The sequence below is a fragment of the Vipera berus genome (assembly GCF_964194415.1).
Source record: "Vipera berus genome assembly, chromosome: Z".
NCBI classification, from domain to species: Eukaryota; Metazoa; Chordata; class Lepidosauria; order Squamata; family Viperidae; genus Vipera; species Vipera berus.
In genome coordinates this window covers 110867084-110893285 of record NC_138205.1, presented here as the reverse complement: position 1 = coordinate 110893285, position 26202 = coordinate 110867084, and the positions used below count along the sequence as shown (strand labels likewise).

Below are 26202 nucleotides of genomic sequence, written 5' to 3'. Positions count from 1 at the left end.
AAAAACAAGAAAAAAGTAATGGAAGAATAGCAATAGCAATAGCACTTAGACTTATACACTGCCCCATAGTACTTTACCTCAGTCTCTAAGTAATTTATAACATCAGCATATTTCCCCCTCTCCCCCCCCCCCATCTGGGTCATCATTTCACAGACTTTGGAAGGATGGAAAGCTGACTCAACCCTGCACCTGTTGGGATCAAACTCCAGATTATAAGCAGTTATCCTACATTCTGCATTCTAACTACTGTGCCACCAGGGCTTCTACAAGTATAGTGGTAATCTTTGGCTCTTATTCAAACAAAAATCAGAACCCAGAGTCATGTGTGTTTCTGTGGAGAAAGTAAAAATTCAGTCTATAGTATCTCACACTAAAATATTATGTAGCCATTGGGTCAAGAATCTCTGCCTGAGTCCTGAGAGCCAGTGCTAGACATTGTGCATATCGCATATAATATTTTTCTACATCTTTTATTATTTTCACTCAGAATGTATCAAGCAAGACTGTTTGTTGTGCAGTGCTAAGGAATGAGGGAATTCTAGAATGCTGAAATTCCACATGTTACATAATCTACTATTCTTTGGGCAAAATATACATCACCTTTTTGGATTAAACCATATGGAAATGAGTTCTAAAGCAGGGCTTTTCAACCGGTGGTACACATACCACTGGTGGTACGTGAGCACCTGGCTGGTGGTACGCAGTCGCTGCACGACTCACCCTTTCACAGCGCAAAAAGCGAGTAAAAGCCCTGCTTTTGGGAGGGGGAGAGAGGATTCCCAAGGAATGCCGCCCGAAGTCAGAGCGCAGCTCAATTGAAGCCCGTTTTGCAAAGGGGAAAAACAAGAACTGGAATACCCCTTGAGGGGTGAGTCGTGCAAAGCACTGAGCCACACTGTGGCTGAGAGGTGGCAGGCGATGGAGGAGGAGCCAGCCTTGGTGGGTGCCAGCGGCAGCGGCGGCATCCCCGGGAGTTTCTCCAGGCTCTGGATGGATGTCATGGGGATTTTGGTGAGCGGTTGGCCTACAGAGATGGGAAAGGTGACCTGGGTGGTGCACTAGGGGCTTTGGCATCCGCTTTTGAAAGGGGACTCTTGGGGACAAAATGGGCCAGCCTGATGAGTGACCTTGCTGGCGGAAGGGGGCTGCTGGCGGGGGGGAGGGTGTTGGATCGGGCGCACTGGCGGGGGGGGGAAATGTTTGTCCAGAAGCAGCACCTCTTCCTTTGCATGCCGATGCTGCTTTTTGGCCATCCCGATCCCGCTTAGCTCAAGCAACCCGCTCAGGAGGGTGTTGGACGGGTTAGGAAATCCTGGCAGTTTGTTTTGTTTTGGTTCCTGAAGCCCCCTTTCTTGTTCTGCAATGGAAGGGGACAGTTTGGGGTGGGTTAAATGTATGGGCTGAAAGTGGCACTGATCCTGGCGCGGCTGCTGAGCCCCGAAGAAGCATTTATCACCTGGAAAGCAGCATGGCAGGTCACACCTCTCGGCTGCTCCCTTCCCCTCCGTGCCTCCAAATCGATCCCCGAGAGGCGTTACCTCACAAGAACCTCAACTCTGATCGTTGATTGGTTCGCTGTCCCTTCAGTCAACTCCCTTGTCAAGCGGCTTGTAACTGGGTAATGCCGTTAAACTCTCATGCTGAGTGGGAGTGCATGCCGCCGTGGCTCTTGCTCTCTGATAGGCTGCGGGGGCCACCGCAGAGGGGAGGGCTATTTTATGATGGCGGGTGAGAGAGATAGGAGGTTATGGCAGGAGAGATGAAAACGCTTCCAAGTGGCCTCATCATGGCTGCCGCCTCCCGTTACGGGTTGTGGTTTCAATCCTGGCACGCAGCTCTGGTAAGCAGGCAGGTGAGCACGAGACAGTTCAGAGCATCCCCAGCTGCCCCTTTTCCTCTTGAGCTTCTTTCCAGTAATGGAGGCTCTGGATGCCTAAGTGGCCTTATCGTTAGGAAGCGATGATGAGCTCATGTTGATTTCTTAACCCGAAATCTCCCATCAGAATATATTTCTTATCATTAGAAGCATGTCTTCTTGTGACAGTTTGGGCTATACCGAGTATTAATTTTCCTCAATTTATGTCTGTAAAGTGATTTGAGGGGCGTGGTTGCTTGGATTATGATAGAAGAGTTAAAGTTAAGTGGGCATTAGGTTTCTTGGTAAAAATGGAGAAGGAAGGAAGGAAGGAAGGAAGGAAGGAAGGAAGGAAGGAAGGAAGGAAGGAAGGAAGGAAGGAAGGAAGGAAGGAAGGAAGGAAGGAAGGAAGGAAACAACAATGAGTGAGGGAGGGAAGGAGGAAGGGACAAAGAGGGAGGGAAGGAAGAAAAGAAGGAAGGGACAATGGGAGAGAGGGAGGGAGGGAGGGACAGAAAGAGAGAAGGAGAGAAAGAGAGAAATAGAGAGAGGGAGAGAGAGGGAGAGAGAGGAGAGAGAAATAGAGGGAGAGAGGGAGAGAAAAGGAGAGAAATAGGGAGGGACAGAGAGAGAAAGGGAGAGAGAGAAGGAGAGAGAAAGAAGGAGGGAGAGGGAGAGAGAGAAATAGAGATAGGGAGAGAGAGAAAGAGATGGAGAGAGAAGGAGAAAGGGAAGGAGAGAGAAATAGAGCAAGAGAGGGAGAGAAAGAGGGAGGGAGAAAGAAGGAGGGAGAAAGAGAGAGAAAGAGAAAGAAAGAAAGGGTGGGAGAGAGAAAAATAGAGATAGGGACAGAAAGAGAGGGAGAGAGAGAAAGAGAGAGGGAGAGAAAGGGAGAGAGAGGGAAAGAGAAATAGAGAGGGAGAGAGAGAAGGAGAAAGAGGGAGGGAGAGAGATAGGGAGAAAAAGAAAGGAGAGAGGGAGAAAGAAATAGAGGGAGAGAAAGAGATTAAATTAGCAAAATGGTTAAGTGAATCTGGTTTCCCCACTAACTTTGCTTGTCAGAAGGTTGTAAAAGGCAATCACATGACCCTGGGACACTGTGACCATCATAAATATGAATCAGTTGCCAAGCATCCGAATGTAAATTACATAAACCTGGGGATGCTGCAACGGTCATAAGTGTGAAAAATGGTCATAAGTCACTTTTTCAGTGCCATGGTAACTTCAGTCACTAAGTGAACTGTTGTAAGTTGAGGACTTCCCTTTTTGTTTTTGGTCAAGTTTTTGACACCTTGCTGGGCGAGTAGTGGTACTCGGATATTGCCTTATCCTAAAAGTGGTACAATGGGTGAAAAGGTTAAAAAGCCCTGTTCTACAGGAGCTGGTAGATATGATCTTGGAGGATCTTTGGAACTATCAGAGGATTGGGAAAGAGCTGATATGGTTCCCATCTTCAAAAAAGGGGAAAAAATGGATCCAGGAGACTACAGATCAGCCTGACATCAATACCTGGGAAGATCCTGGAAATGATAATCAAAAAAAACAGATCTGCAAACACCTAGAAACCACCAAAACTATTATTGAAGCCAACTGCTCTCATGTACTAAGATTTCGAGTTCAATCTTTTTGTTCCTCATACTTTGAGCATTAGTTTATACCACAGGTCTGCAACCGCGGCTCTGGAGCCGCAGGCGGCTCTTTCAGCCATCTCCTGCGGCTCCCAGTCCTCTGCCATGTGCAGTCCCAAAAAAAAGTGGGACTAAAAAACTTCAACCAATCAATTCAAATATGCAGGGTAGGTGCATATCTCGCCTTGGCTCCACTCTTCAGTCAAACCCTGTTCTGCACATGCGCACATGTACGCACATGCGCGCACATTTTTTGCGGCTCCCCATTTTTCCTTTTGTGAGGGAACCGGTTCCAAGGGGCTCTTTCACTGTTTCAGGTTGCTGACCCCTGGTCTATACTATAAGCATCGGATATTTCTTTTGATCTACCCTGTGTTTGCTTTCTACATTTCCATGGCAGTATGCTCCAGCTGCCAAAAAAGTCAATGTAGTTCTGAGCTACATCAACAGAGGGGCAGTATCAAGATCATATGAACTGCTAATACCACTTTATACTGCTTTAGTAAGATCACACTTGGAATATTGCATCCAGTTTAGTCATCATGATACAAAAATGATGTCATGATTCTAGAAAGAAGGCAAAGAGCAGCAACAAAATTGATTGGGGACTGAAGGCTAATATATATGATGAATGGTTGCAGAAACTAGGTATATCTAATGAAGAAAAGGATGAGGGGTAGCTCTCAAAGAGAAGAGAGGATTGACCTGAGGACAGGACAAGAATAGAAACTTATCAAGGAGAGCTCCAACCTAGAAGTAAGGAGAAATTTCCTGACAATAAGAACAATTAATCAATTAATCAGTGGAGCGGCTTGCCTCCCAAAGTTATGGGTGCTCCACCACTGCATGCTTTTAAGAAGAGATTGGACAGTCATTTGTCCAGGGTTTCTTGTTTGAGCAGGAGGTTTGGCCTAGAACAGGGGTATCAAACTGCTGGCCTGCGGGCCGGTTTCATCATACCAAAGCCATGCCCACCCCATTGCCGGCAATGCAAAAAGAGTCATGATATGTGGCGAGTTTGACACCCATGGCCTAGAAGACCTATTCCGTATTCATTTGGGATTGGACTGCATGATTTCTTTTTCCAAGGATGCTGTCAGCTCTAAACTTCTAGCAAGGTTGAATTTCATTATTTGAATGGAAAACCAGCAGGAAATCCCATGACTATCAGAAAATTCAGAAAAGCATCCTAAAGCACAACAATGGTACTTCTATATTAGCAAGGAATCAAGGATAAGTGTTCAGCTGGACTCAAGGGAAATCTTAGCAATGTCTTTGTTACACAGCAGTTCCAGGCTAGTCCATTTGGGAAAAATGGAACAAGTCAAGTAACCAAGATCTTTCCTGGAGGGGGGAGGAGAGGGTTGGCTCAAATATTTCAACAACAGTGATGAAGTTTTTTCCTAATTACAGGTAGTACTCAGTTTATGACCACAACTGAGCCCAAAATGTCTGTTGCTAAACGAGACAGTTAAGTAAATTTTGCCCCATTTACCTTTCTTGCCAGTTATTGAATCACTGCAATTGTTAAGTTAGTAACATGGTTCTTAAGTGAATCTATCTTTCCCACTAATAATATGTTTTTAATTACTGTTTTAAACTTGGGCATTATATTTAATCGTTTTTTAACTTTTGTATTCTGTTTTTATATTTATTGCCCTGTACACCGCCCTGAGTCCTTCGGGAGAAGGGCGGTATAAAAATATAATAAATAAATAAATGATCTGTTGTAAGTCGAGGACTACCTGTATAATCATTTTTAAAAATCTTCAATTCATGTTCGCTTCCCATTCGATGCGGAAAATGCTTTTGCCTCAAATCTCTGCAAAAGGCCCAGTCAGGCGAATTGGATCTCCCCATTTTCTGCCTCTCCAGTCTGGCCTTGGATTCTTCCTTATGGAAAACCAGAGAAATGAGCCAGTTCAGAGCCCCAAAGCCGGGTTTTGCCTTCTCACAAGCATAAATAATAAAACGCGCCGGAATTTGCAGGTCCGGCCTACAGCTGCCTTTGAGCTCGTTACATCCGGGCCCGGCGGCAACATTCGCTCTGTTGTTGCCATGGTAACAGCTTGGCTTGTGACAACCGGGCGCAGCGGGAGCCAGCAAGCTCAAAATGAACAGAAAGAAGCTGCAGAAGCTTACCGAGTCTCTGTGCAAATCCGCTAAACATTGTGAGTGAAAAATGGATCTACTCTCTCCTCTGTACCTCTTTAAACCCAGCCGCTCCTGGGTTTCTTAACAGATCAGTGAATTCGTGACAATTGTTTTTATATTGTTACCTCGACTAGATAAGATTGAGCTTTCCACCCAAAGATGTTAAAACTACAACTCCCAGAATTCCTTGTCAGCGGAGTAACCTAATTGAGAATGGCAATATTAAGAATATCGGGGAGATACATATTCAAATTTACATTCGATGATGAACGAATAAATCTTCATTGTTGATTTTGTTTCATTGTTTCCTTTTGTAGTTAACAAATTTGAAGTGGAATGTCTCATAAAACTTTTCAACAACCTGGATGTGGAACCTAGCGACAGACATGCTGTTGTTGGTTTAGATCGCAACTCATTTCGCAATATTCTACATGTGACATTTGGAATGACAGATGACATGATTATGGACAGAGGTGAGGTTAAATCAATGCTCATAAATTATTCTATTTTAAAATATTTTTGAAAAGCTATTTCAGATTGCAGTTTTGAAAATATTTCTATATTGGTTAATTCATGAAGTTTGAAAATCGCATGGAAGTCCAAATTGTTCCAGTTTTATTTAATATGGTTCACTGTTCATAATTGATAAGCCTTGAGTAGGATTTATTCTCCTGCATACTGAGTTCTATTGATAATATTATTTGACCCCCTTGTAGTATTTGGGTTTCTATATCATTTGGCTTTTTTAATGTCCCCATGTGTAACAAATAGCAATAGCTCTAGTAAAATATTTATAGTACAATCGGTCAATTATATTGACCCAGAGCTAGAAGTGCAAATTGTAATTTTAATAAAGATCTGGAAATGCTTCCACTATAGATAATATAAGCTAACTTTAGACACTAATCAATATTTACTGTTTGTACACTGTTGGGCAATATACGGTGTAAAATATAAAACCTCCTTGGAGTTGAATTTCACTCTTTGAGACTTCCATATGCCAATATGTAAAAAATTTGCTACTGACCTCTGGGATATTTTCAATGTCCTAGTCTAGCACACAGACCTAGTATCTTCTAGTAATCTCCCATCTCACCACTAACTATATTCAACCTTTTTTTGCTTTAAAAAAGGAGAGACAATATAGCAGTATTAAAATGTCATTAAAACTATGTTTAAATGTTACGGAATTGCTTTTTTAAATTTTCCAGGAACTTCAGATTCAGTAAAATTTGAATAGTGGAACTCCATCTCATATCAGAAACTTTGATTCAAATATAAAAGACTATGAAGATAGTCTTCTTTTGCAGAGGCATTTGAGGAATTACTTAGGGGATATCTGATTTGAAGACTGGCTTCAGCAAACACAATGCAAACACAAGCAATAGAAAATAATTCAACCAGTGTCTTAAACTTCAAAAGAGCTGATTTTAACAAACTCAGAGAGAACCTAGGAAAGATTCTATGGATGAAAATTCTAAAGGTGAAAACAACTCAAGAAGCATGGGAAACTCTGAAAAATGCTATCATAAAAGTCCAGTCCAGCACAATATCACTCAAAAACAAAAACAAGAAATTTAAGAAGAAACAAGCATGGCTGCACAAAGATCTCTCTGACAAACTGAAAGACAAAAATGATAAGTACAAAAAATGGAGAGAGGGACATATAACTAAGGCTGATTAGACAGCCAGAACATGCAAAGATGAAGTCAGGAAAGCAAATGCTCAGAATGAACAAAGACTTGCAACAGAAATCAAGGATAATAAAAAAAGTTTCTTTCAACATATTAATAACAAGAAAAAGGTTAAGGAAATGATTGGTCCATTAGTGGGAGAAAGTGGCAAGAAGGTGACAAGCAACAGGAAGAAAGCAAAACTACTTAACTTGTTTTTTGCATCCATCTTTACACAAAGGGAAAAAACAGTCCAACCTATCAAAAACATTACTGTAAAAAACAGATTAGAAACACAAGTTAAGATAGGCAAGACAATGGTAACTGAGCACCTGTCCACCTTAGACGAGTTCAAATCAGCAAGACCAAATGGATTACACCCCAAAGTTCTGAAGGAACTGCAGATGTGATCTCAGAACCACTGAACTATATCTTTAAAGCTCCTGGAGCACTGTGGAACTACCAGAGGACTAGAAAAGAGCTGATGTAGTTCCCATCTTCAAAAAAAAGAAAAAAAATGGATCCAGAAAACTACAGACCTGTCAGCCTGGTCTTAATACCTGAGAGATTCTGGAAAAGAGAACTAAACAATGAATCAGCAAACACTTAGAGGCAAACAAAGTCATTACCAAAGCCAATATGGGTTTGTCAAGAACAGATCATGCAAATAAGACAAATCTTATTGCATTCTTTGATCAGATGACAAAATTAGTGGACCAGAGGAATGCTGTGGATATAATTTACTTGGACTTCAGTAAATAGACCACAACCTACTACTTGAAAAGATAGAAAATGTGGGTTACACAGCATCACCATCAGAGGGATTCGTAACTGGCTGACCAGCCATACTCAGCGCGTGGTCCTCAGTGGAACTGCATCTACACGGAGGGAAGTTGTAGTGGAGTACCCCAGGGCTCTGTTCTGGGCCCAGTGTTCTTCAACATCATCAATGATTTGGATGAAAGGATACATGGGGAACTCATCAAATTCGCAGATGACACCAAGCTGGCAGGAATAGCCAATACACCAGAAGATAGGCTTAGGATACAGAAGGATCTTGAAAGACATGAACATTGGGCGCTATCTAACAAAATAAAATTCAATGGTGAAAAAAGTAAGGTTCTACATTTAGCTAAGAAAAACCAAATGCACAGATATAGTATAGGTGGCACCTTGCTCAATAGTAACTGTGAGAGGGATCAGAATCCCTAGTGGACAATCACTTAAATATGAGCCAGCAGTGTACTGCAGCTGCCAAAAAAGCCAACACAGAGCTAGGCTGCATTAACAGAAGGATACAATCAAGTTCACATGAAATGTTAATACCACTTCACAATGCCTTGGTAAGGCCACACTTGGAATACTCCATCCAGTTTTGGTCACCACGATGTAAAAAAGATGTTGAGACTCTAGAAAGAGTACAAAAAAGAGCAAGAAAGATGATTAGGGCAGGGCTTTTCAACCAGTGGTACGGGTACTACCTGTGGTACATTGGCACCTGGCAGGTGGTACGTGACCATCCTAGAAAAGTGGTAGCGGGGAAGGGCAATGAGCTGAACTGGTGGCAGGACCGCACAAGCCTGAGCGAGAGATGGGTGGAGCTGCAGGGCTGTCAGGGCTCAGCGGAAGAACCAGGATCAGCGCTTCTTCGGGGCTGTCAGGGCTCAGTGGAAGCGCAAGGATCAGCGCCAGGCTCCATTCTGGCACTTCTGCTGAGCCCAGAAGAAGCACCAATCAACTGGAATGTTGTAGAATCTCCAGGGTCTTGTGATTTACATTCAGATGCTTGGCAACTGATTCATATTTATGATGGTCACAGTGTCCCAGGGTCATGTGAAGTGACCAAAACCTGCTGCAACCACCCAGCAGAGGGGAGGAATAACCCCACCCCCGCTGCCAATCCTCAACTGAAATGCTCACAACAATAAAAACCTTGGACAGGAGGAGGAGGAGCGCTGCCGAGCGGGCAGGCAGATGTCTTGCTTGGCTGTGGCTTGGGGGGCACTTTTTCAGTGCCATTGTAACTTCGAACAGTCACTAAGCGAACTGTTGTAAGTACAGGACTACCTGTACTTTATCACTTTTTCCCTTTTTGGGGGGGTGGTCATCAAGTTTTTGACACCTTGCTAGGTGACTGGTATTACTCAGATGTTGCCATATCCTAAAAGTGTTACAATAGGTGAAAAGGTTGAAAAGCCCTGGATTAGGGGACTGGAGGCTAAAACATAAGGAACGGTTGCTGGAATTGGGTGTCTAGTTTAATGAAGAGAAGGACTAGGGGTGACATGATAGAGCAGTGTTCCAATATCTCAGGGGCTACCACAAAGAAGAGGGAGTCAAGCTATTCTCCAAAGCACCTGAAGGCAGGACAAAAAGCAATGGATAGAAACTAATCAAAGAGAGAAGAACTAAAGAGAAATTTCCTGACAGTTAGAACAATTAACCAGTGGAACAACCTGCCTCCAGAAGTTGTGAATGCTCCAACACTGGAAGTTTTGAAGAAGAGACTGGATAACCATTTGTCTGAAATAGTATAGGATTTCCTGCCTGAGCAGGGGGTTGGACTAGAAGACCTCCAAGGTCCCTTCCAACTTATTATTATTATGGTTGTTGTTGTTATGTAACAGGCAATAGGGAGAAAGCAGAGGTGTTTAACTCATTCTTTGCATCAGTCTTCACACAAAAAATGAATTATAGCACAACATAGAAAAAAAACTACTGCAAAAGACAAACTAGCAACAAAAATTAAAATAAGCAAGAAAATGGTAAGAGACCTTGAGGAATATAAATCACCAGGACCTGACAGATTACATCCCAGAGTTCTGAAGAAGCTGGCAGATGTTATCTCAGAAACATTGCACCATATCTGTTGAAAATCCTGGAGCACCGGGGAAGTATCTGAGGATTGGAAAAGGGCTGATGTAGTTCCCATCTTCAAGAAAGGCGGGGGGAACAGACCCAGGAAACTACAAACCAATCAGTCTAACATCAATACCTGGGAAGTTCCTGGAAAAGATAATAAAAAAACAGATTATGCAAGACCTGGCTCAAATCAGTAACTGTGAGATGGACCTTGGAGTCCTAGCAGACGATCACTTGACTATGAGCCAGCAGTGTGCAGCAGCAGTCAAAAAAGCTAATACAATCCTGGGTTATATAAACAGAGGCACAGAATTGAGATCGTGCACAGTATTAGTACAGTTTTATAAAATCCTGTAATACCAATTTTGGTCACCATACTACAAAAAACAGTTTGTGACTTTGGAAAAAGTTCAGAGAAGAGCAACTATAAATGATCAAAGGCCTGGAGACTAAAACATATGAAGAGCGGCTACAGGAATTGGGTTTAGCTAGTCTAAAGAAAAGAAGAAACGGGTGACATGATAGCAGTATTCCACTATTTGAGGGGCTGCCACAAAGAAGAGGGCATTAAACTATTCTCCAAAGCACCAGAGGGCAAGATAAGAAACAATGCTTGGAAACTGACCAAAGAGAGAAGCAACCTGGAATTAAGGAGAAACTTCCTAACAGTGAGGACAATTAATCAGTGGAACAGCTTGCCTTCAGAAATTGTGGGCACTCCATCACTGGAGATTTTTAAGAAGAGACTTATCTGAAATGATATAGGTTCTCCTGCTTGAGCAGGGGTGTTGGACTAGAAGACCTCCAAGGTCCCTTCCAGCTCTATTCTATTCTATTTTGGGATTACTGTTTTATTACTTTTATTGTGTTGTCAAGTCTCAGACATTCAGACACTGACCATATACACAGGTATAGGCAATGTTCATACTCATTTAAATGTAAATGCCAACTCTGAAATAAAAGAATAGAATAATCTTTGTTTTTTCTTTCAGTGTTCCGTGCTTTTGACAAAGACAATGACAGCTGCGTCAGTGTAACAGAATGGGTAGAAGGCTTATCAATATTTCTTCGAGGGACTTTGGAAGAAAAGATGAAATGTAAGGTTTTCTAACTAAAAATAATTTTCATGTTAATTTGAATTTAGGGAAAATTCATTATGAAATACATTGTAAATACACTATATTGTACATTTTATATCATCTATACCAGACATGTCAAACCCGCAACATCACGTGAAGTCACGTGACATATCGGAACTTTTTCCCCATTGCTGGCAATGGGGTCGGCACGGTTTCCTCATGATGCATCCGGCTTGCGTGTTGGCATTTTGACATCCCTGATCTATACGATACATACTGTACAGTTACCAAATAGTTAGCCTTCTTTAACTTTAATTAGTTATTTTCAGTTATCTGGAAGGCATTTTGTTTGACATGCATTCAGTTAATGCAATTATCCCTTTTAGACTGCTTTGAGGTTTATGACTTGAATGGTGATGGATATATTTCACGAGAGGAAATGTTTCATATGCTGAAAAACAGTCTGCTAAAACAGCCATCAGAGGAAGATCCCGATGAAGGAATTAAAGATTTGGTAGAAATAACACTGAAGAAAATGGCAAGTATAATAAATTTAAAAATACAACTTATCAGGTTTAGATAATACTAATAGTTTACCCAATTAACTCAGTTGGGCTTCATTCATACACTTTGGATGATAAAAAGCCAAAATGAAATAAATAAACAGATAATCTTGAGAATCTATTGGGTGCCTTGGTGGAGCAGTGGGCTAATGCCTCCTTACGTAACACCAGCTACCTGCAATTAGTGCAGGTTCGCATCCCACCAGGCTCAAGGTTGACTCAGCCTTCCATCCTTCCGAGGTAGGTAAAATGAGGACCCAGATTGTTGGGGGCAATTAAGCTGACTTTGTAATAATGCCGCTTGGGGTGTGTGTGAAAGCCCTAATAAGCAGGCATATACATAGAATGAAGGCTACTGCTAAGCTTGTAAGCCGCCCTGAGTCTTCGGAGAAGGGCGGGATATAAATGGAATTAAAATAAAAAAAATAAAAAAAATAAAAAATAAATCATCAATGCCGAATTAGAGACTGGACCAATACCCAAAGAATATTTTTTAAGTAAATAAATTACAGTAAGAATTATATGAAATATGACTGGCGTGCCAATAAAAAAATCATGTGTGTAATTCCAATTATAATTTAGCCCCAAATAATTATATATAAGGCTTTAGTCTAAATATAGTGATTATATGGGTTAAAATATCTTATTTCATAGGACTATGATCATGATGGCAAAGTCTCTTTTGTGGATTTTGAAAAGGCAGTAAGAGATGAAAATCTCCTCTTAGAAGCATTTGGGCCATGTTTACCTGATATGAAGGTACTTATGAAGTCTATATCTAAGTATATTAAAAATAATCAATTAATTTATTAGTAATTTTATCATGAACAATTGTTTGGATGCAATAAAATTGTATTCCTATTGTATGTTTGAACTAAATCAGACATGTCAAACACAAGGCCCGGGGGCCGGATCCGGCCTGCGAAGTGGTTTCATGTGGCCCGCGAAGCCATCCTGGAAACAGTGAGGGAACGGCCCCCACTGCCTTGGCCCTGGCCCAGAGACCCTCCTTCTGCCAGAGACCCTCAGATCTGTCCCACTCCTGCCCAGGCCCCCATAGGCACCCTTGATGTGAACGATGTAGAGCTGGACACGCCCACCCAGTAGGCCATATGCAGTCTAGCCACGCCCACCCAGTAGGCCATGCCCACCCTGGCCATACCTACCCGGCCCCTTGAGGGCAACCGCAATGCTGATGCGGCCCTCAATAAAATTGAGTTTGACACCCCTGAACTAAATCTTCTCAATATAAAATTAAAGTTTTTAAACTGCTTTGAGTGGTCACTGAGTGAGGCTAACCAAAATCATTATATATGTATATGAGAGACTTTTAATTCTGATCGTCAATCAAGCCAATTGTATTTCACCATGCTTTAATTAGTCTTCCCTTTGATCTAAAATAATTTTAACCTAAGACTAAGCGGCTATGCTTAGCTATGCTCTATCTATAGATTATACTTCTCAAACCTGAATATAAATCATCAGTATCCAACTTCTGGCTATTTTAACCAAAAGTTTTAGATTTGTTTTAGCTAAAGTACTATTTTCTATTTTTTTCTGAACAATGTGAACAATGGCTCCATCAATTCATGGAGCTACTGGTAGATCAGATTCAAATATATAAATACATATTGAACAGTGAAAAGCTTTTTATCTGAAAGGAAGATTTATTTTTTTCCAGATACCCTATCTACTTGCTATTAAAATTCTTGTTCCCATAACCTTTAACTGAGGTGAAACAGTGCATCAAAGGGCAACATTTTGTGAACCAAGGTATCTCAAATGCATCCAAAATGTGGGACATTTGACTCCTGTGAAATTGAAATCTGGCAAATCTTATAAAATTTTATGATATAAAAATTACCATAAAACAGATGACATATACAAAATGTCATAAAACATTTATGGTGATATTGTTTGACTGTTACATAGTTCAACATATGCTATTTTCAAGGCAAATACATCTTAGAGTGTATCCAACTTTTCCAGTGAAGGCAATGCATTAAAATTTGTCATTGTTGAAGGTTTTGAGGAATTTTTTACCAAAGGAAAAATCTCTAGAGATGACCCAAAGGATCACAGGTTATCTAGTTTACTGTTAAGGAGAATGTCATCTTAAAGATTGACTAAGAGTAGGGTAATAAGGAGACATGTTCCTGGGGGCACAGATAGGGGATTAACTCTTATAAAAGACATATGTTTTGTATAAAATATGAAACACTTCCATGTATTATCAGTAGTCTTATAGAAACAAATCTGTTGTAAGGTTGATCATTTTAATCATTCATTTAAATTTTTGACTCCTCTGGAAAAGTACATCATCAAATACTAAAGTCATGACTTATAGTGTAGGAACTCTTACAGTAAATTTCTTGTAATAAATTTTTCAATCAGTGCAATTAATTTTTTTTCCTGCGGCTATATTAATGTCTAGTTATATAAACTGCCTAACTACGTGCATTTCTGTAAACCAGTGTTTCAAAAATAAACACATCAGAATATCATTTATGTAGACCCAGATCAATAAAGACCCAGAGAATGATGTAACTAGCTTCACGTACTTAGGGAAATCTTGATCTTTTTATTTCTCAAACAAGCAGAATTTTGGCAAATAATTTCAATAAAATGTGATATAACATGATTATTATTACATTTTTATTCCATCTCTTTGTATAAAACACAAGGGGACAAACATACCTATATTCCAGACTCCTATTTTCCCCACAGCTTCAACCCTTTGAGGGAGGGTTGGGCTGAGAGTGACTGGCCCAGAGAAATGACTAGCTCAGCCATCATTCATGCCTAAGGTAGACTTAAAACTCAAAAGTCTTGTTTTCTAGGCCAGTATTTTAACCATGACACCAAATAGGCTCTTAAAATTTGCTACTTAAAAGTGAGATATTGGACATAATTTTAATATTTTATTAAACATTTCCAGATGTGTAGACATTGTTCTTTGGACATAAGTTTGTTATAGCGTTTTTAAAAAAAATGTTTATTTCCTTTACAGTGCAGGATGTCTTTTGAATCACAAGCTTTCCAAGATGCTCCTGAGTTGTAGATCTGCAAGTAGAACATAATGAATGTAATGTAATATAGCTGGGTAGATCCAATGCTTGCATCATAGGATATCATTAGGAGCACAAGAAAATAAGGTGATAACATTCACAGCCATCAATAAATTTCAATATAATAGATAATAACTTAAAATTTACAAGAACTGTTTCATATTAACAAATGAAGCCATATTTCTTTGTCTAGAAACACAGAGCATACCTGTTTGTGAGTCAAATATAAATGTAACATGCAAGCAGAAATATTCATATTCGCCGCCTCTGCTTTATTACTGGCTTTGTTTGATTTTCCACTACTAATTCTTCAGATGAACTTAAAGTTTGAACTGGATCAGCAATCTAGTTTGAAAAAGAGAATTTACAGTTTAGTACATTATATGCATCTATAATGGAATAGAAGGGATTAAGCTATTGCAAAATAATTCATGTATACAAATTTTAAATGTTAGAACTACATATTTTCACAGCATTGAATGAAAAATTATTGGCCCACCTTCTTTAGTCTATTACGAATTAAGTTTGCTGAGGCGTTCAGTGAATCATCATCCATATCTATTTTAGGTGTTTCTGGTAGCTTTGGGCCAAAAATGATTTCTTCACCATTAGGCTCTCTTCCCAAAAGGGCAAGTTTGTTGTCTTCATCTCTTCTCCTCTTTCGTTCCTGAAGTTGAGTAGTTCGGGGCATGAATCTTGCAAGACCTTCATCACATGCAATCTTTCTTTCTAGGTTCCAGCAAGCCAATGTGTCATGTTCTTTTTCCTGTGGCTTCTTATCCATTCTTATCTTTTGGCTAAAGCATGCAGATGTTGTAGCACAGTGACGAGAATAGTGAGGTGCTACTACCAGACTCTGACAATGTTGTTCTAAAGGAGATGTAATATGTTTCAATAATAATGTGGAACAGGAAGATTGACAGGGGTCCTGTGTATATGTTGCTGGATTCCATTTGCTAATGGCTGTTGTTTTAGATTTCCATGATCGACAATCAAACTGCATGATCTTTGAAGAACGTATACAACAATCTTGTTTTGTTTCCAGGGATTGCTCTTAAAACACACACAAAAATAATGTGTTATGTTAGTGCATGGTAAAAAAAGGCATTTTTGAAGTGAACTTTAATTTTGTTAACAATTTACCATGGTAGAAAATAGAGAATAAGATTTATTTGATGAGCAGTTAAAAAATTGTTTTAATGTATTAGTTTCAGAAAAAAAATCACTCCAAACTATCTTTGTTCTGCTATGCTTTGGATGAAGAATTGGAATATTTTAATAAAATACATAAATGTCCATCATTCTGGGGGGTTTCTGGAGTTATAGAAAAATGTGCAATGAAATAATAAGCAAAATAAATTCATGAACTAAGAAAAAAAATTAACTACAACTAATTCAAAGTAAATCCTGTAAACACTCTATTTTTTCTTTTGCTCCCATACTTTTTTCCATGCCAATTTAGATTTGAAATAATGCAAGAGGTATTCTTAATGAGAGTATAAAAAAGAATATAGCTTTTCAAACAGTAAATGTAAAGTCCTCATTGAGTTGAGTTTGACTTGATAACACCCTTGGTGAATTGATACTGGAATTTTTGGGGGAATTACAAGTTTGCTCTTGCCTTTCTACTGATGTAAAATAATAAAAGCCACAAACCTTTACAACTGGTTGCTTTTGCTATATATTTTCGTCTGTCTTTTAGTTTGTCTCTGGTCTCTTGTACACTCTCAAATTCTGGAGCATAGCATATATGTAGCAAACTGCCAAAGAAATTCCGCTCATCCAGTTTTCTTTTGGCTGCCCTAAAAAAGAGCAAGAGTGATACTCAATGTTGTTGAAGTTAAGTTTTCTTTAAATCCAGTAAGTTAAGTTTTAACTGTAAAAATAACTGTTGTGGTCTATATAAAACTGATATATGAAAGAAGTTACAATATTAAACAAATAGGGGTTTTAGGCACAACAAACCAATATTTACTACCTTGCACTCTGTATTTTTAAAAACTTGATCAAGTACACTTCAGTAAATTCTTCTGCTGGATATCCATCTAGTGGATTATATTCCTCGACAGTACCATATAAAGCAAAAAGTTCAATTAGTTCCTTCATAACTCCCAATGCAGGAACACCTTGGATTAACAAATACCGAGACTCTAAATTGACAGTGTAAACCTGAAAAACAAAATTACTTTAATAATGCTTTCATATATGTAAGTGAGCCGTTCTATTTTGAAATTAATTGTTTACAGTAATACAATATAACAACTTTAAAAGAATGTACCAGAAGTTAAATATTTTAGGATTAATGATCAAGTTCATCCATAGATCCATAGTACTCCTTACCTATGAACACAACTGGGACCAGAATTTCCACTGCTAAGCAATGCAGTTTTTAAATGAATTTCACCTGATTTTATGATCTTTTTTTTACCACAGTTGTTAACAGTGAACATTTTGTGGTCTCCATGAAGCAAAAAAGATGTTGACCCACTAAAGAGAGTGCATAGAAGATGAACAAAGATGATTGGGGGATTGGAGGCTAAAACACATGAACAGTTGCAGGAACTGGGTATGCTAGTCTAATGAAGAAAGGTGACATGATAGCAGTCATCCAATATCCAAGAGACTATCACAGAGAAGAGAGGATCGACTTATTCTCCAAAGAACCTGAGGGCAGGACAAAAAGTAACATAAGGAAACCTATCGCATTGAGATTCAACCTAGAAATAAGGAGAAATTTCTTCAAGGTCGTCCTGTCCTGTTCTGTCCTGCATAGGTGCTGCGAGTGTATATGTAAGCAGAAAGGGGAGAGAGATTTGGAAGGAAGGCCAGATTTGCTTTTATTCCGCTCTTTAGGATTCCTACGGAGAGCCCAACAAAGCATTTGTATCAGAGAGCGCATTCGAAAAGACCAGGACGTCGCTTAAAGCGAGAGCGCTTTCTCCTTTACCTTCACTGCTCTTGGCCGGCGCCCTTCGCGATACTTAGCGCGCGATGCACATATCCTCTGCTGTGCGTGATGCTGGCAGACGCCACCAACCTCCTCCTCACCAGTACCAACCGCCGCCATCTTCACTTCCGTAGTCTCTGTCGCCTCTTCAAACCGTCACCCAAGTCCTCCCTGCCGCCATGGGCCACTCAAAGGAAAGGCGAAAAGAAATCGATGAAGAACCCGGCGAGGGATCGAAACGGAGCCTTGGCACTTTATCCAATCACAGCAGGGAAAAACGGCTGAGCGTCTAACGACATTACGCTACCCCCAAAACGGCACGATACAGTGCCGGAAGCCGGAACAATACTTCTGCCAATCCGATGACGGTTAAGAGTCGCGACGTCCTGTGGTTTTTGTCTTAAGGTGGCCGATTCTGGTACCTGGCTTTGGATGGCCGGAGGTTCGGCTGTCATGTTGGGGGCAGGAGGATTCGGAGCAGCCGCGGCGAGCGTCTCCTTGAGCCGGGTCAAGAACTGCTTTCTGCACTTGCCGCCTGGGCTGGTTTCCTACCTCCGACTGCAGCAGGTACAGGAATTCAGGAAGGTGGCCACCAACCTCCATTCCGGGATCGCGCCTCTTTTTCACGGCGCCCCGTACTCGTTTTATGCTCCATGATTACTGAGGTTGAAGTGTTCGTTCACAGTTACAGCATACTTTTCTTAGCAACATTTTTCTATATTCAAGTATGGGGCTGTTAGCACTTTAGACGAGCCACGGAAGGGGACTCTTGCCTGGCTCCAGATTGTATAAAAAGAACCAGACTTATCTGAATAACAGAGTTGGAAGGGACCTTGGAGGTCTTCACATCCAGCCCCCTGCTCAAGCAGAAAACCTTATCCTCTTCATTAGTTGTGCTAAGTAAAAACAGTTATTCGCTCCAGACGAAAAGGATATTTGCAGCGGTGCCAGATTTCTTGGCAACACTACAGGAATGATAGGTTATTATTGTCTTTTTCTGAGGATGTTCAATATCACCTGACATAGGTGCTGTCCCCGATCTTGTTGGTCATTGTGTTTTCGAAATTTGCCAATAGTAGGTGCTGCCGCCCACTGGGGATTACTTGCATATGACATCAAATATTATGAAATGGAAAGTGGCGTTTCATTGCTATATTTTTCAAGCATTGCAGTATTGAGAATAGTCTGAAATTAATTGCAACTTTCAGCAGCTATTAAATGAATAGGAGTTTTAAATCTGATATAGTTAAATTTGATTTTTTTTTCCATTAAGGCCTGTGGATTTTTTTTCTCATTGTGATGAACACTTTAAAAACTATTTTTTTATCATTTGGAAAAATATCTTTTTTTTTATTTAAAAAGTTTTACAATACATTTTAACTTTAATCCCCCCCTCCCCCACCCCCATCTAACCCTCCCTATCCCTCTCCCCCATTCCCACCTCCCCCCCCCCCGACTTCCCAGAGCTAAATACAGGGTATAAAAACGAAAAACAAACATAAGCATCCATATGCTATCAACAATAAACTATTAATTCTATCACCCTCTGGCTCATGTAAAATGATTACAAGCAGTAATAATATTACAGATAAGAAAAAAAAGGAAGAAAACAGAAAAGGAATTTTACTCAAATGCTAAATAAAATTTCTTAATCCCAATCCTTATTCATATTAATTTCAAAGAAAAAACTTTCATCTACTATTTACATTCTCCCACATTTCTCTAATCTCTAGACAAATTCTCAATTACGCACCAAAAGCGCCTATCTCTATTAACCTTATTAATCTCCAACCAAACTGAACTATAATCAAAAATAGTTCTTGCATATATCACGCCAAATATCTCGCAGTTCCAGATCATCCATCTATACGTCTAGGACACCATTCCAATCTCCAATAAGAATAAAATAAAAAATTTAAAAAAATTATAATCCAATTAGGTAACCTTTGTTTATAGTAAGTTAAGAAAAATCAACTTGTTGTTGATTAGAAGCTTGCGTACAAATACTTTTAGTCCACAACCCTAATATACGTTTCTTGCAAACAGATAACATCAGTCTTAAATTGTTTTAAATATTAAAAAGCTTTCTTTCTCCTCTATGATGAATTCAATCCATTGACATTCTAATTAGAAATTTAGTCACCAATCTTGACACTCCAAAGCTTTTGGAGCATATCTGAAATGACCCCTTCAACTTCTTTAGACCGCGCCCCTCCCACAGCTTCACTGTAAGTACGCTTTGGAGGTTCCATAACTTTCTGCTGGTCTTGCTCTTGCTCTCGTCTCGCTCGTCTTAGGGCGGCACGCGTCATCCTCTGCTCTCCTGCAGCAACCGATGAGACTGTAACTTGATCCCCTCCAGCACCATTCTCCTCTGTCTGTCTATCTGCAACTTCTTGAAGCTTTCCCTCACCATATCCCTTTGCAGCTTCCAGAAGTGGTAAGGGGATTGCTTTTAACACATTACTATAAAAATCACGTGCCTGAGCCACAGTAACCAAACGATGTCTTTTACCTTCATGCATCACCACCAGTCCAACTGGAATCTCCCATCTGAACTTAATATCACATTTCTTAAGTTCCTGTACAAGAAATGCAAAATCTTTCCTTCTCTTTAAAATCTTTGGAGGAATCTCTTTTAAAACCAAGACTTCTTGCTCAGCAACTAGCAATTTAGTATCATAAGCAGCTTGAATGACTTCATCTCTAATTACTCTCTTTGTAAAATAGACCACCACATCTCTGGGTAACTTCCTCTGTCTTGCAATCCATGAATTAACACGAAAAATTTTATCCATACTTCCCTCAATTTCAGATGCTGGCTGGCCCAATACCGCTTCCAAAGCTTCAGAGATCAGCTGCTTTAAATCTTCTTTAGAATTCTCCTTTAAGCCCCTAATTCTAATAGCATACTGCATCTGATGATACTGAGCGAGGCTCAATTCTCCGTCCACTTTATCCCTTATATTTTCATTCTCTAATACCTTTGCTTCTAATATAGAGTTCTTTTGACTGAGATCCTCCACTTTTGCATCCAGCTGTTGCACACATTCAGCTACACTTTCAATCATAGACAACATGTCTACCCTCATTGCTCTAAACTTCTCTTCCATCTTCTTCTCCAACTTCTCCTCCAGCTTTTTCAACTTTTCATCCATCATATCAGATATTAATTGTGAATGCTTTTCAAGGGCATCTTGTAAATCCTTAGGCGTCAACGCCGGAGGAGGTACAGGAGGAAGCAAAGCTTGCAACGAGGTCTGTTGCACCGGGGAAAACCCCGCATTCCGAAGAGCTTTAGAAGTTTTGGCCGCCATCTTTCGTCACTTTCACTTATTGCGCACTTTCACTTTAAAACTATAAAATCCGTTGAGCTAGAGAGTAAAAATAAAAGTCCACATCACCTTGACCTCCTGTACCGCTCTGCCTGCATCTTTATACTCAAAAGTATTCCTTCTGGCAGGGGTGGTTGCTAACGCCTGGCTCTGCTCCAAAAATCACGGAGCAGAGACACTGCGCAGCTCGGAGCAACCCAGGCTTCGGGGGGGCTCAATCCTTCAGCCGCCCAAACTCTCAGTTCAGGCGGCCCCGGAGAGCTCAACCCCTACCTGGGGCCTCACCCCCTCCTCTTCTCCCGAGGAGGGGGCTTCAAATCCATCTAAACAGCTGATCGGCGCTGTTTACAATGGAAAAACACAGCTGCGGAGCGGACAGCCCGGAGGCGGCTGTCTTCGGCGCCGCGTCACCACCGGAAGTTCCATTTGGAAAAATATCTTATAACATCCAGGAGATGGTATCTTAGTGCAGTGTAATAATTAAGGGGTGTGGGAGGGTGAGTTCTGTATTAACTTTGCAAATAGTCTTAAAATAGAGCTAAAGATGAAATTAACAAATTCCAGGCCATCAAACTATTGACCCTCTGATTCAACCCTACCCTAATTCAGTGCTTGCTGGTCTTTAGACCTTCCAAAAAGCTGCTCCTTTCCAGATTACTGACAATTGGAGCTGGTCTTATAAAGGCTGAATCTGGCAAAGCTAAAATTAAGAAGCCTAAAACCATACAGGACTGTTAGCAAAATATAATGTACTATTTGTGTATCTAAGATTGAAAAGCGTACAGGTGATATACTATATGATGTGCATATGCAAGGCTGAAAAATGAGCAGCATGAATTTTATTAACCCATAAAAGCAGGAAATGTATAAAAAATAAAATCAAATATAAAATTCAAACCCTGAGTATTTTATAAATAGAGAAATTGATTGATTGATTGATGACTCTGGGCCTGTCACATTTAGACCAACCACTTCCATAGTGTTGCTGTTGCAAGAAAAATAGGCGTAGGAAAGAGTGTTAGATATGTTTGAGTTATCCATTAAAAAGCTGCGATAAAATACTACTACTAATAAGTGGGTTCAGGTCTTATGGTACTTTAAGATCCAAATTAAGAAGCATCTTGTTGATAGATGCCTGATATAATAGTTATTGGGGGGAAAAGTGATTCTTTGATTTTGGTATAGTAGGTGATGCTAAGATTGAGAAAAAATGGGGAAAAATTAAAATCTGTCATTTGCCGATCAAATTGGAATACTTAAGGGAAAGAAATCTTTTGTTATACCAATTTGATTGGAGCCCTCAGATTGATACCAAAGGACTTCCTCGATTTCTGGAAATACTGAATTTATTAGACCTGAATAGTCTAATTTTACAAAACTCCCCACTGTTGCTTGGGCTTGTATTTATTTGTCCACTTACATGAAATATCCCCTGTTTGTTTAATATAACTTTGTTCTCTTTGAAATTCATAGAATCAAGTTGTGAAAGCTTCTTGGGGGAATCAACCAGTATTCTTGGGTTGGATGGAAATCAAACATTATCGTCAAAGAGAGGAAAACATTGTTGAAATAAACAGACAATTAGCAGAAAAGCTTGGCATCAAAGATGGACAACAGGTTTGAAATGCAGTCTTCTGTTTGTACACTTAGAGTAGGATATGAAGTTAATACATATGGACAGTATCAGTTTTAGTTTCAAAATCTGGCTTCTTATTAAATTATCAAATTGTCTACAAGTTATGCTTATTAAAATACCGAGATCCAGGCAAACATAGTTCAAATGACATAGCTAACTTTTGAAATGATTATTGTATACATTCACTATTAATTCATTTGCTTTGCACCTGCAAAACACACATCAAGTGCTTTTTTATGGGATATGCAGACACGGTGCACAAACAAAGAACTGCACACAACAAAGAATATTGCTTGAAAGAAACATGCAGAAATAATACAGGTAGTCCTCAAGTGTAGACAGTAATGGAGCTTGTCCGTTACATTCAGAAATTGTGATGGCCATTAAATGAAGTGTCCACGTGATCGCCTCATTTACAGAGCCCTGTTCTTTCTTTTTCCAGTGCAGCCATTAAATGAATAAATAGATTGTTAAGTGAAGCACAGGGTCCCTCAGACCTAGCACAGGCCCTGCCCTGGCCCTCCCAAAACTCTCTCATCTCCTGAGGCCACTTCCCATCCCTTGGGATCCCTGCAGGCTTTGTGTCTACTTAGTGCCCCACCATGTCCCACACCCTTGTCACCCATGTCATCTGCTGTCCACTTACCTTTCAAAGATCTCTGGAACTTGGGTTAAGAAGAGGAAGAAGGATAGGCTGCTTTGTTCCTGGGCCATGTGGCACAATCCTGAAAGCTGCCATTTGGGGCCAGCCACATTAAATTGTGGGTGTTCTGAAAATGATGGTTCGCTTCTGGGATCAGCCTAGGAATGGAGTGGTTTGCTCTCCTTCTTTAACATGAGATCCAGGTTGTTCTGATGGCCAGGGAACTTTCCAGAACTTGCATTAGGGAAGCAGAGCAGGCTTCTTCATTCAAAATACAGAATAACAGAGTTGGAAGAGAACTTCTTCTAGTCCATCCCCCTCAAACAGGAATATACCATTTCAGACAAATGGTTGTTCAATCTCTTCTTAAAAACCTCCAGTATTAAAGCACCCACAACTTCTGGAGGCAAGTCGTTCCAGTGATTTAATGGTTCTAACTCAGAAAATTTCTCCTTAGTTCTAGCTTGATTCTCTCTTGATTAATTTTCATCCATTGCTTCTTGTCCTGCCTTCAGGTGCTTTGGATAATAGGTTGACCCCCTCTTCTTTGTGGCAACCCCTTATATAGTGGAATACTGCTGTCATTCCTAGTCCTTCTTTTCATTAAACTAGACATACACAATTCCTGCAACTGTTCTTCATATGTTTTAGCCTTCAGTCCCCTAATCATCTTTGTTGTTCTTCTCTGCACTCTCTTTAGTGGGTCAACATCTTTTTTATATTGTGGCGACCAAAACTGGAGGCAATATTCCAAATGTGGTTTTGTTGTTGTTGTTAGTTGCGAAGTCGTGTCTGACCCATCGCGACCCCATGGACAATGTTCCTCCAGGCCTTCCTGTCCTCTACCATCTTCTGGAGTCCCTTTAAGCTCACGCCTACTGCTTCAGTGACTCCATCCAGCCACCTCATTCTCTGTCGTCCCACTCTTCTCTTGCCCTCAACCTTTCCCAGCATTAGGCTCTTCTCCAGTGAGTCCTTCCTTCTCAAAGTATTTGAGTTTCAGCTTCAGGATTTGGCTTTCTAAAGAGCAGTTAGGGTTGATCTCTAGGATTGACCAGTTTGATCGCCTTGCAGTCCAAGGGACTTGCAGGAGTCTTCTCCAGCACCATAGTTCAAAGGCTTCAGTTCTTTGGCGCTCAGCCTTTCTTATGGTCCAACTTTCACAGCCATACATTGCAACTGGGAAGGCCATAGCCTTGACTATACACACTTTTGCTGGCAGGGTGATGTCTCTTTTTTTTAGCGTGCTGTCTAGATTTGCCATGGCTTTCCTCCCCAGGAGCAAGCGTCTTTTAATTTCTTGGCTGCAGTCCCCGGCTGCGGTGATCTTGGAGTCCAGGAAAATAAAATCTGTCACTACCTCCATTTCTTCCCCATCTATTTGCCAGAAATTGAGAGGGCCGTATGTCATGATCTTGGTTTTCTTAATGTTTAGTTTCAACCCAACTTTTGCACTCTCCTTCTTCACTCGCAACAAGAGGCTCTTTAGTTTCTCTTCACTTTCTGCCATTAGAGTGGTATCATCTGCATATCTTAGGTTGTTGATATTTCTTCCAGCAATTTTAATTCCAACTTTTGATTCATCTAGCCCTGCCTTTCTCATGATGTGCTCTGCATATAAGTTAAACAGGCAGGACGACAGTATACAGCCTTGCCGGACTCTTTTCCCAATTTTGAACCAATCAGTGGTTCCATGTCCAGTTCTCACTGTTGCTTCTTGGCCCACATATAGGCTTCTCAAGAGACAAATAAGATGGTTTGGTACTCCCATCTCTTTAAGAACCTGCCACAGTTTGTTGTGATCCACACAATCAAAGGCTTTAGCATAGTCAATGAAGCAGAAGTAGATGTTTTTTTGGAACTCCTTAGCTTTTTCCATGATCCAGCATATGTTGGCAATTTGATCTCTAGTTCCTCTGCCTCTTCGAAATCCTGCTTGTATTTCTGGTAGTTCTCGATCCACATACTGCTGGAGTCTAGCTTGTAGGATTTTAAGCATAACTTTACTAGCATGTGAAATGAGTGCAATGGTGCGATAGTTTGAACATTCTTTGGCGCTGCCTTTCTTTGGAATTGGAATGTAAACTGATCTTTTCCAATCCTGTGGCCACTGTTGAGTTTTCCAAATGTGATTTTAATAAGCCATTATAAAATGGCACTAGCACCTGACATGATCTTGATTCTCTCTGTTAATGCAGCCTAGGACTGGGCAATGTGGCTTGATCCCAGAAGTGGATGCTATTTTCTGGTCAGCCTTGTTGAATTGTGGGAGCTCTGTAAATGGCAACTACTTCTGGGATCACACCCGGTTGCAAAGGGCTTTGCTCTGTTTCTCTAATTCAAGTTTTGGAAAGCACTGTGTTGTGTCCGAGCTCATGTTAAGTAAGCAGAACAAGCTTATTCGTTCTGGGGCCATGTGGCACAATCCCAAAACTGCTCATCATTTTTAGAGTAACCACAATTCAATACAGCTGACCAGAAAACAGTGGCTATTTCTGGGATCTCACCATGCAAGCCAAGAATGCAGTAGCCACCCTCCTTTCCTAGCCCAAGCTCTGGAGATTTTCAAAAAGTAATTGAAGAGGGTATGGGACCTGATGGGATAGGAAGCAGGCCCACCGGGACCCAGGGTAGGGAAGGAGAGGCGATAAGCAGGGGGACTACTGCAGTGTCCCTATAGTCAGTTGTAAGAATGAATCACTGTGGGATGCAGCAGCGGCTGTAACTTTGGAACTGGGATGTAAGTAGCTTTTGGAAGG

General features: G+C 40.5%; 3 protein-coding genes across 7 annotated transcripts in view; 2 read left to right on the top strand and 1 right to left on the bottom strand.

Annotated features, from left to right (window-relative positions):
* Positions 1-5596: 5596 nt before the first annotated feature.
* Positions 5597-14875, top strand: CLXN (calaxin; the record flags this gene model as incomplete). Its single annotated transcript, XM_081343208.1, has 6 exons — positions 5597-5654; positions 5955-6110; positions 11165-11269; positions 11638-11789; positions 12469-12573; positions 14825-14875. The coding sequence occupies 6 exons, from the start codon at positions 5597-5599 to the stop codon at positions 14873-14875; spliced, it is 627 nt and encodes a 208-aa protein (XP_081199334.1).
* Positions 14723-18161, bottom strand: RBM48 (RNA binding motif protein 48). The gene is made up of 6 exons (XM_081343207.1): positions 17830-18161; positions 16861-17051; positions 16539-16684; positions 15382-15935; positions 15091-15227; positions 14723-14877 (listed from the first exon to the last, which is right to left on the bottom strand). Exons 1-5 carry the CDS (start codon positions 17947-17949, stop codon positions 15135-15137), a joined length of 1104 nt encoding a protein of 367 aa, XP_081199333.1. The 5' UTR covers positions 17950-18161; the 3' UTR covers positions 14723-14877; positions 15091-15134.
* A 25-nt stretch (positions 18162-18186) lies between these two features.
* Positions 18187-26202, top strand: part of PEX1 (peroxisomal biogenesis factor 1) — a 45853-nt gene continuing 37837 nt past the window's right edge. For 4 of the 5 annotated variants that reach the window (XM_081343205.1, XM_081343202.1, XM_081343204.1 and 1 more), the window contains exons 1-2: positions 18187-18396; positions 22638-22781. In XM_081343205.1, coding sequence (XP_081199331.1) covers positions 18262-18396; positions 22638-22781 — 279 coding nt within the window. In that variant the 5' untranslated portion in view covers positions 18187-18261. Of the gene's footprint in view, positions 18397-18592; positions 18810-22637; positions 22782-26202 lie in introns of those variants that run through there. The other variant, XM_081343203.1, reaches the window with a different exon arrangement.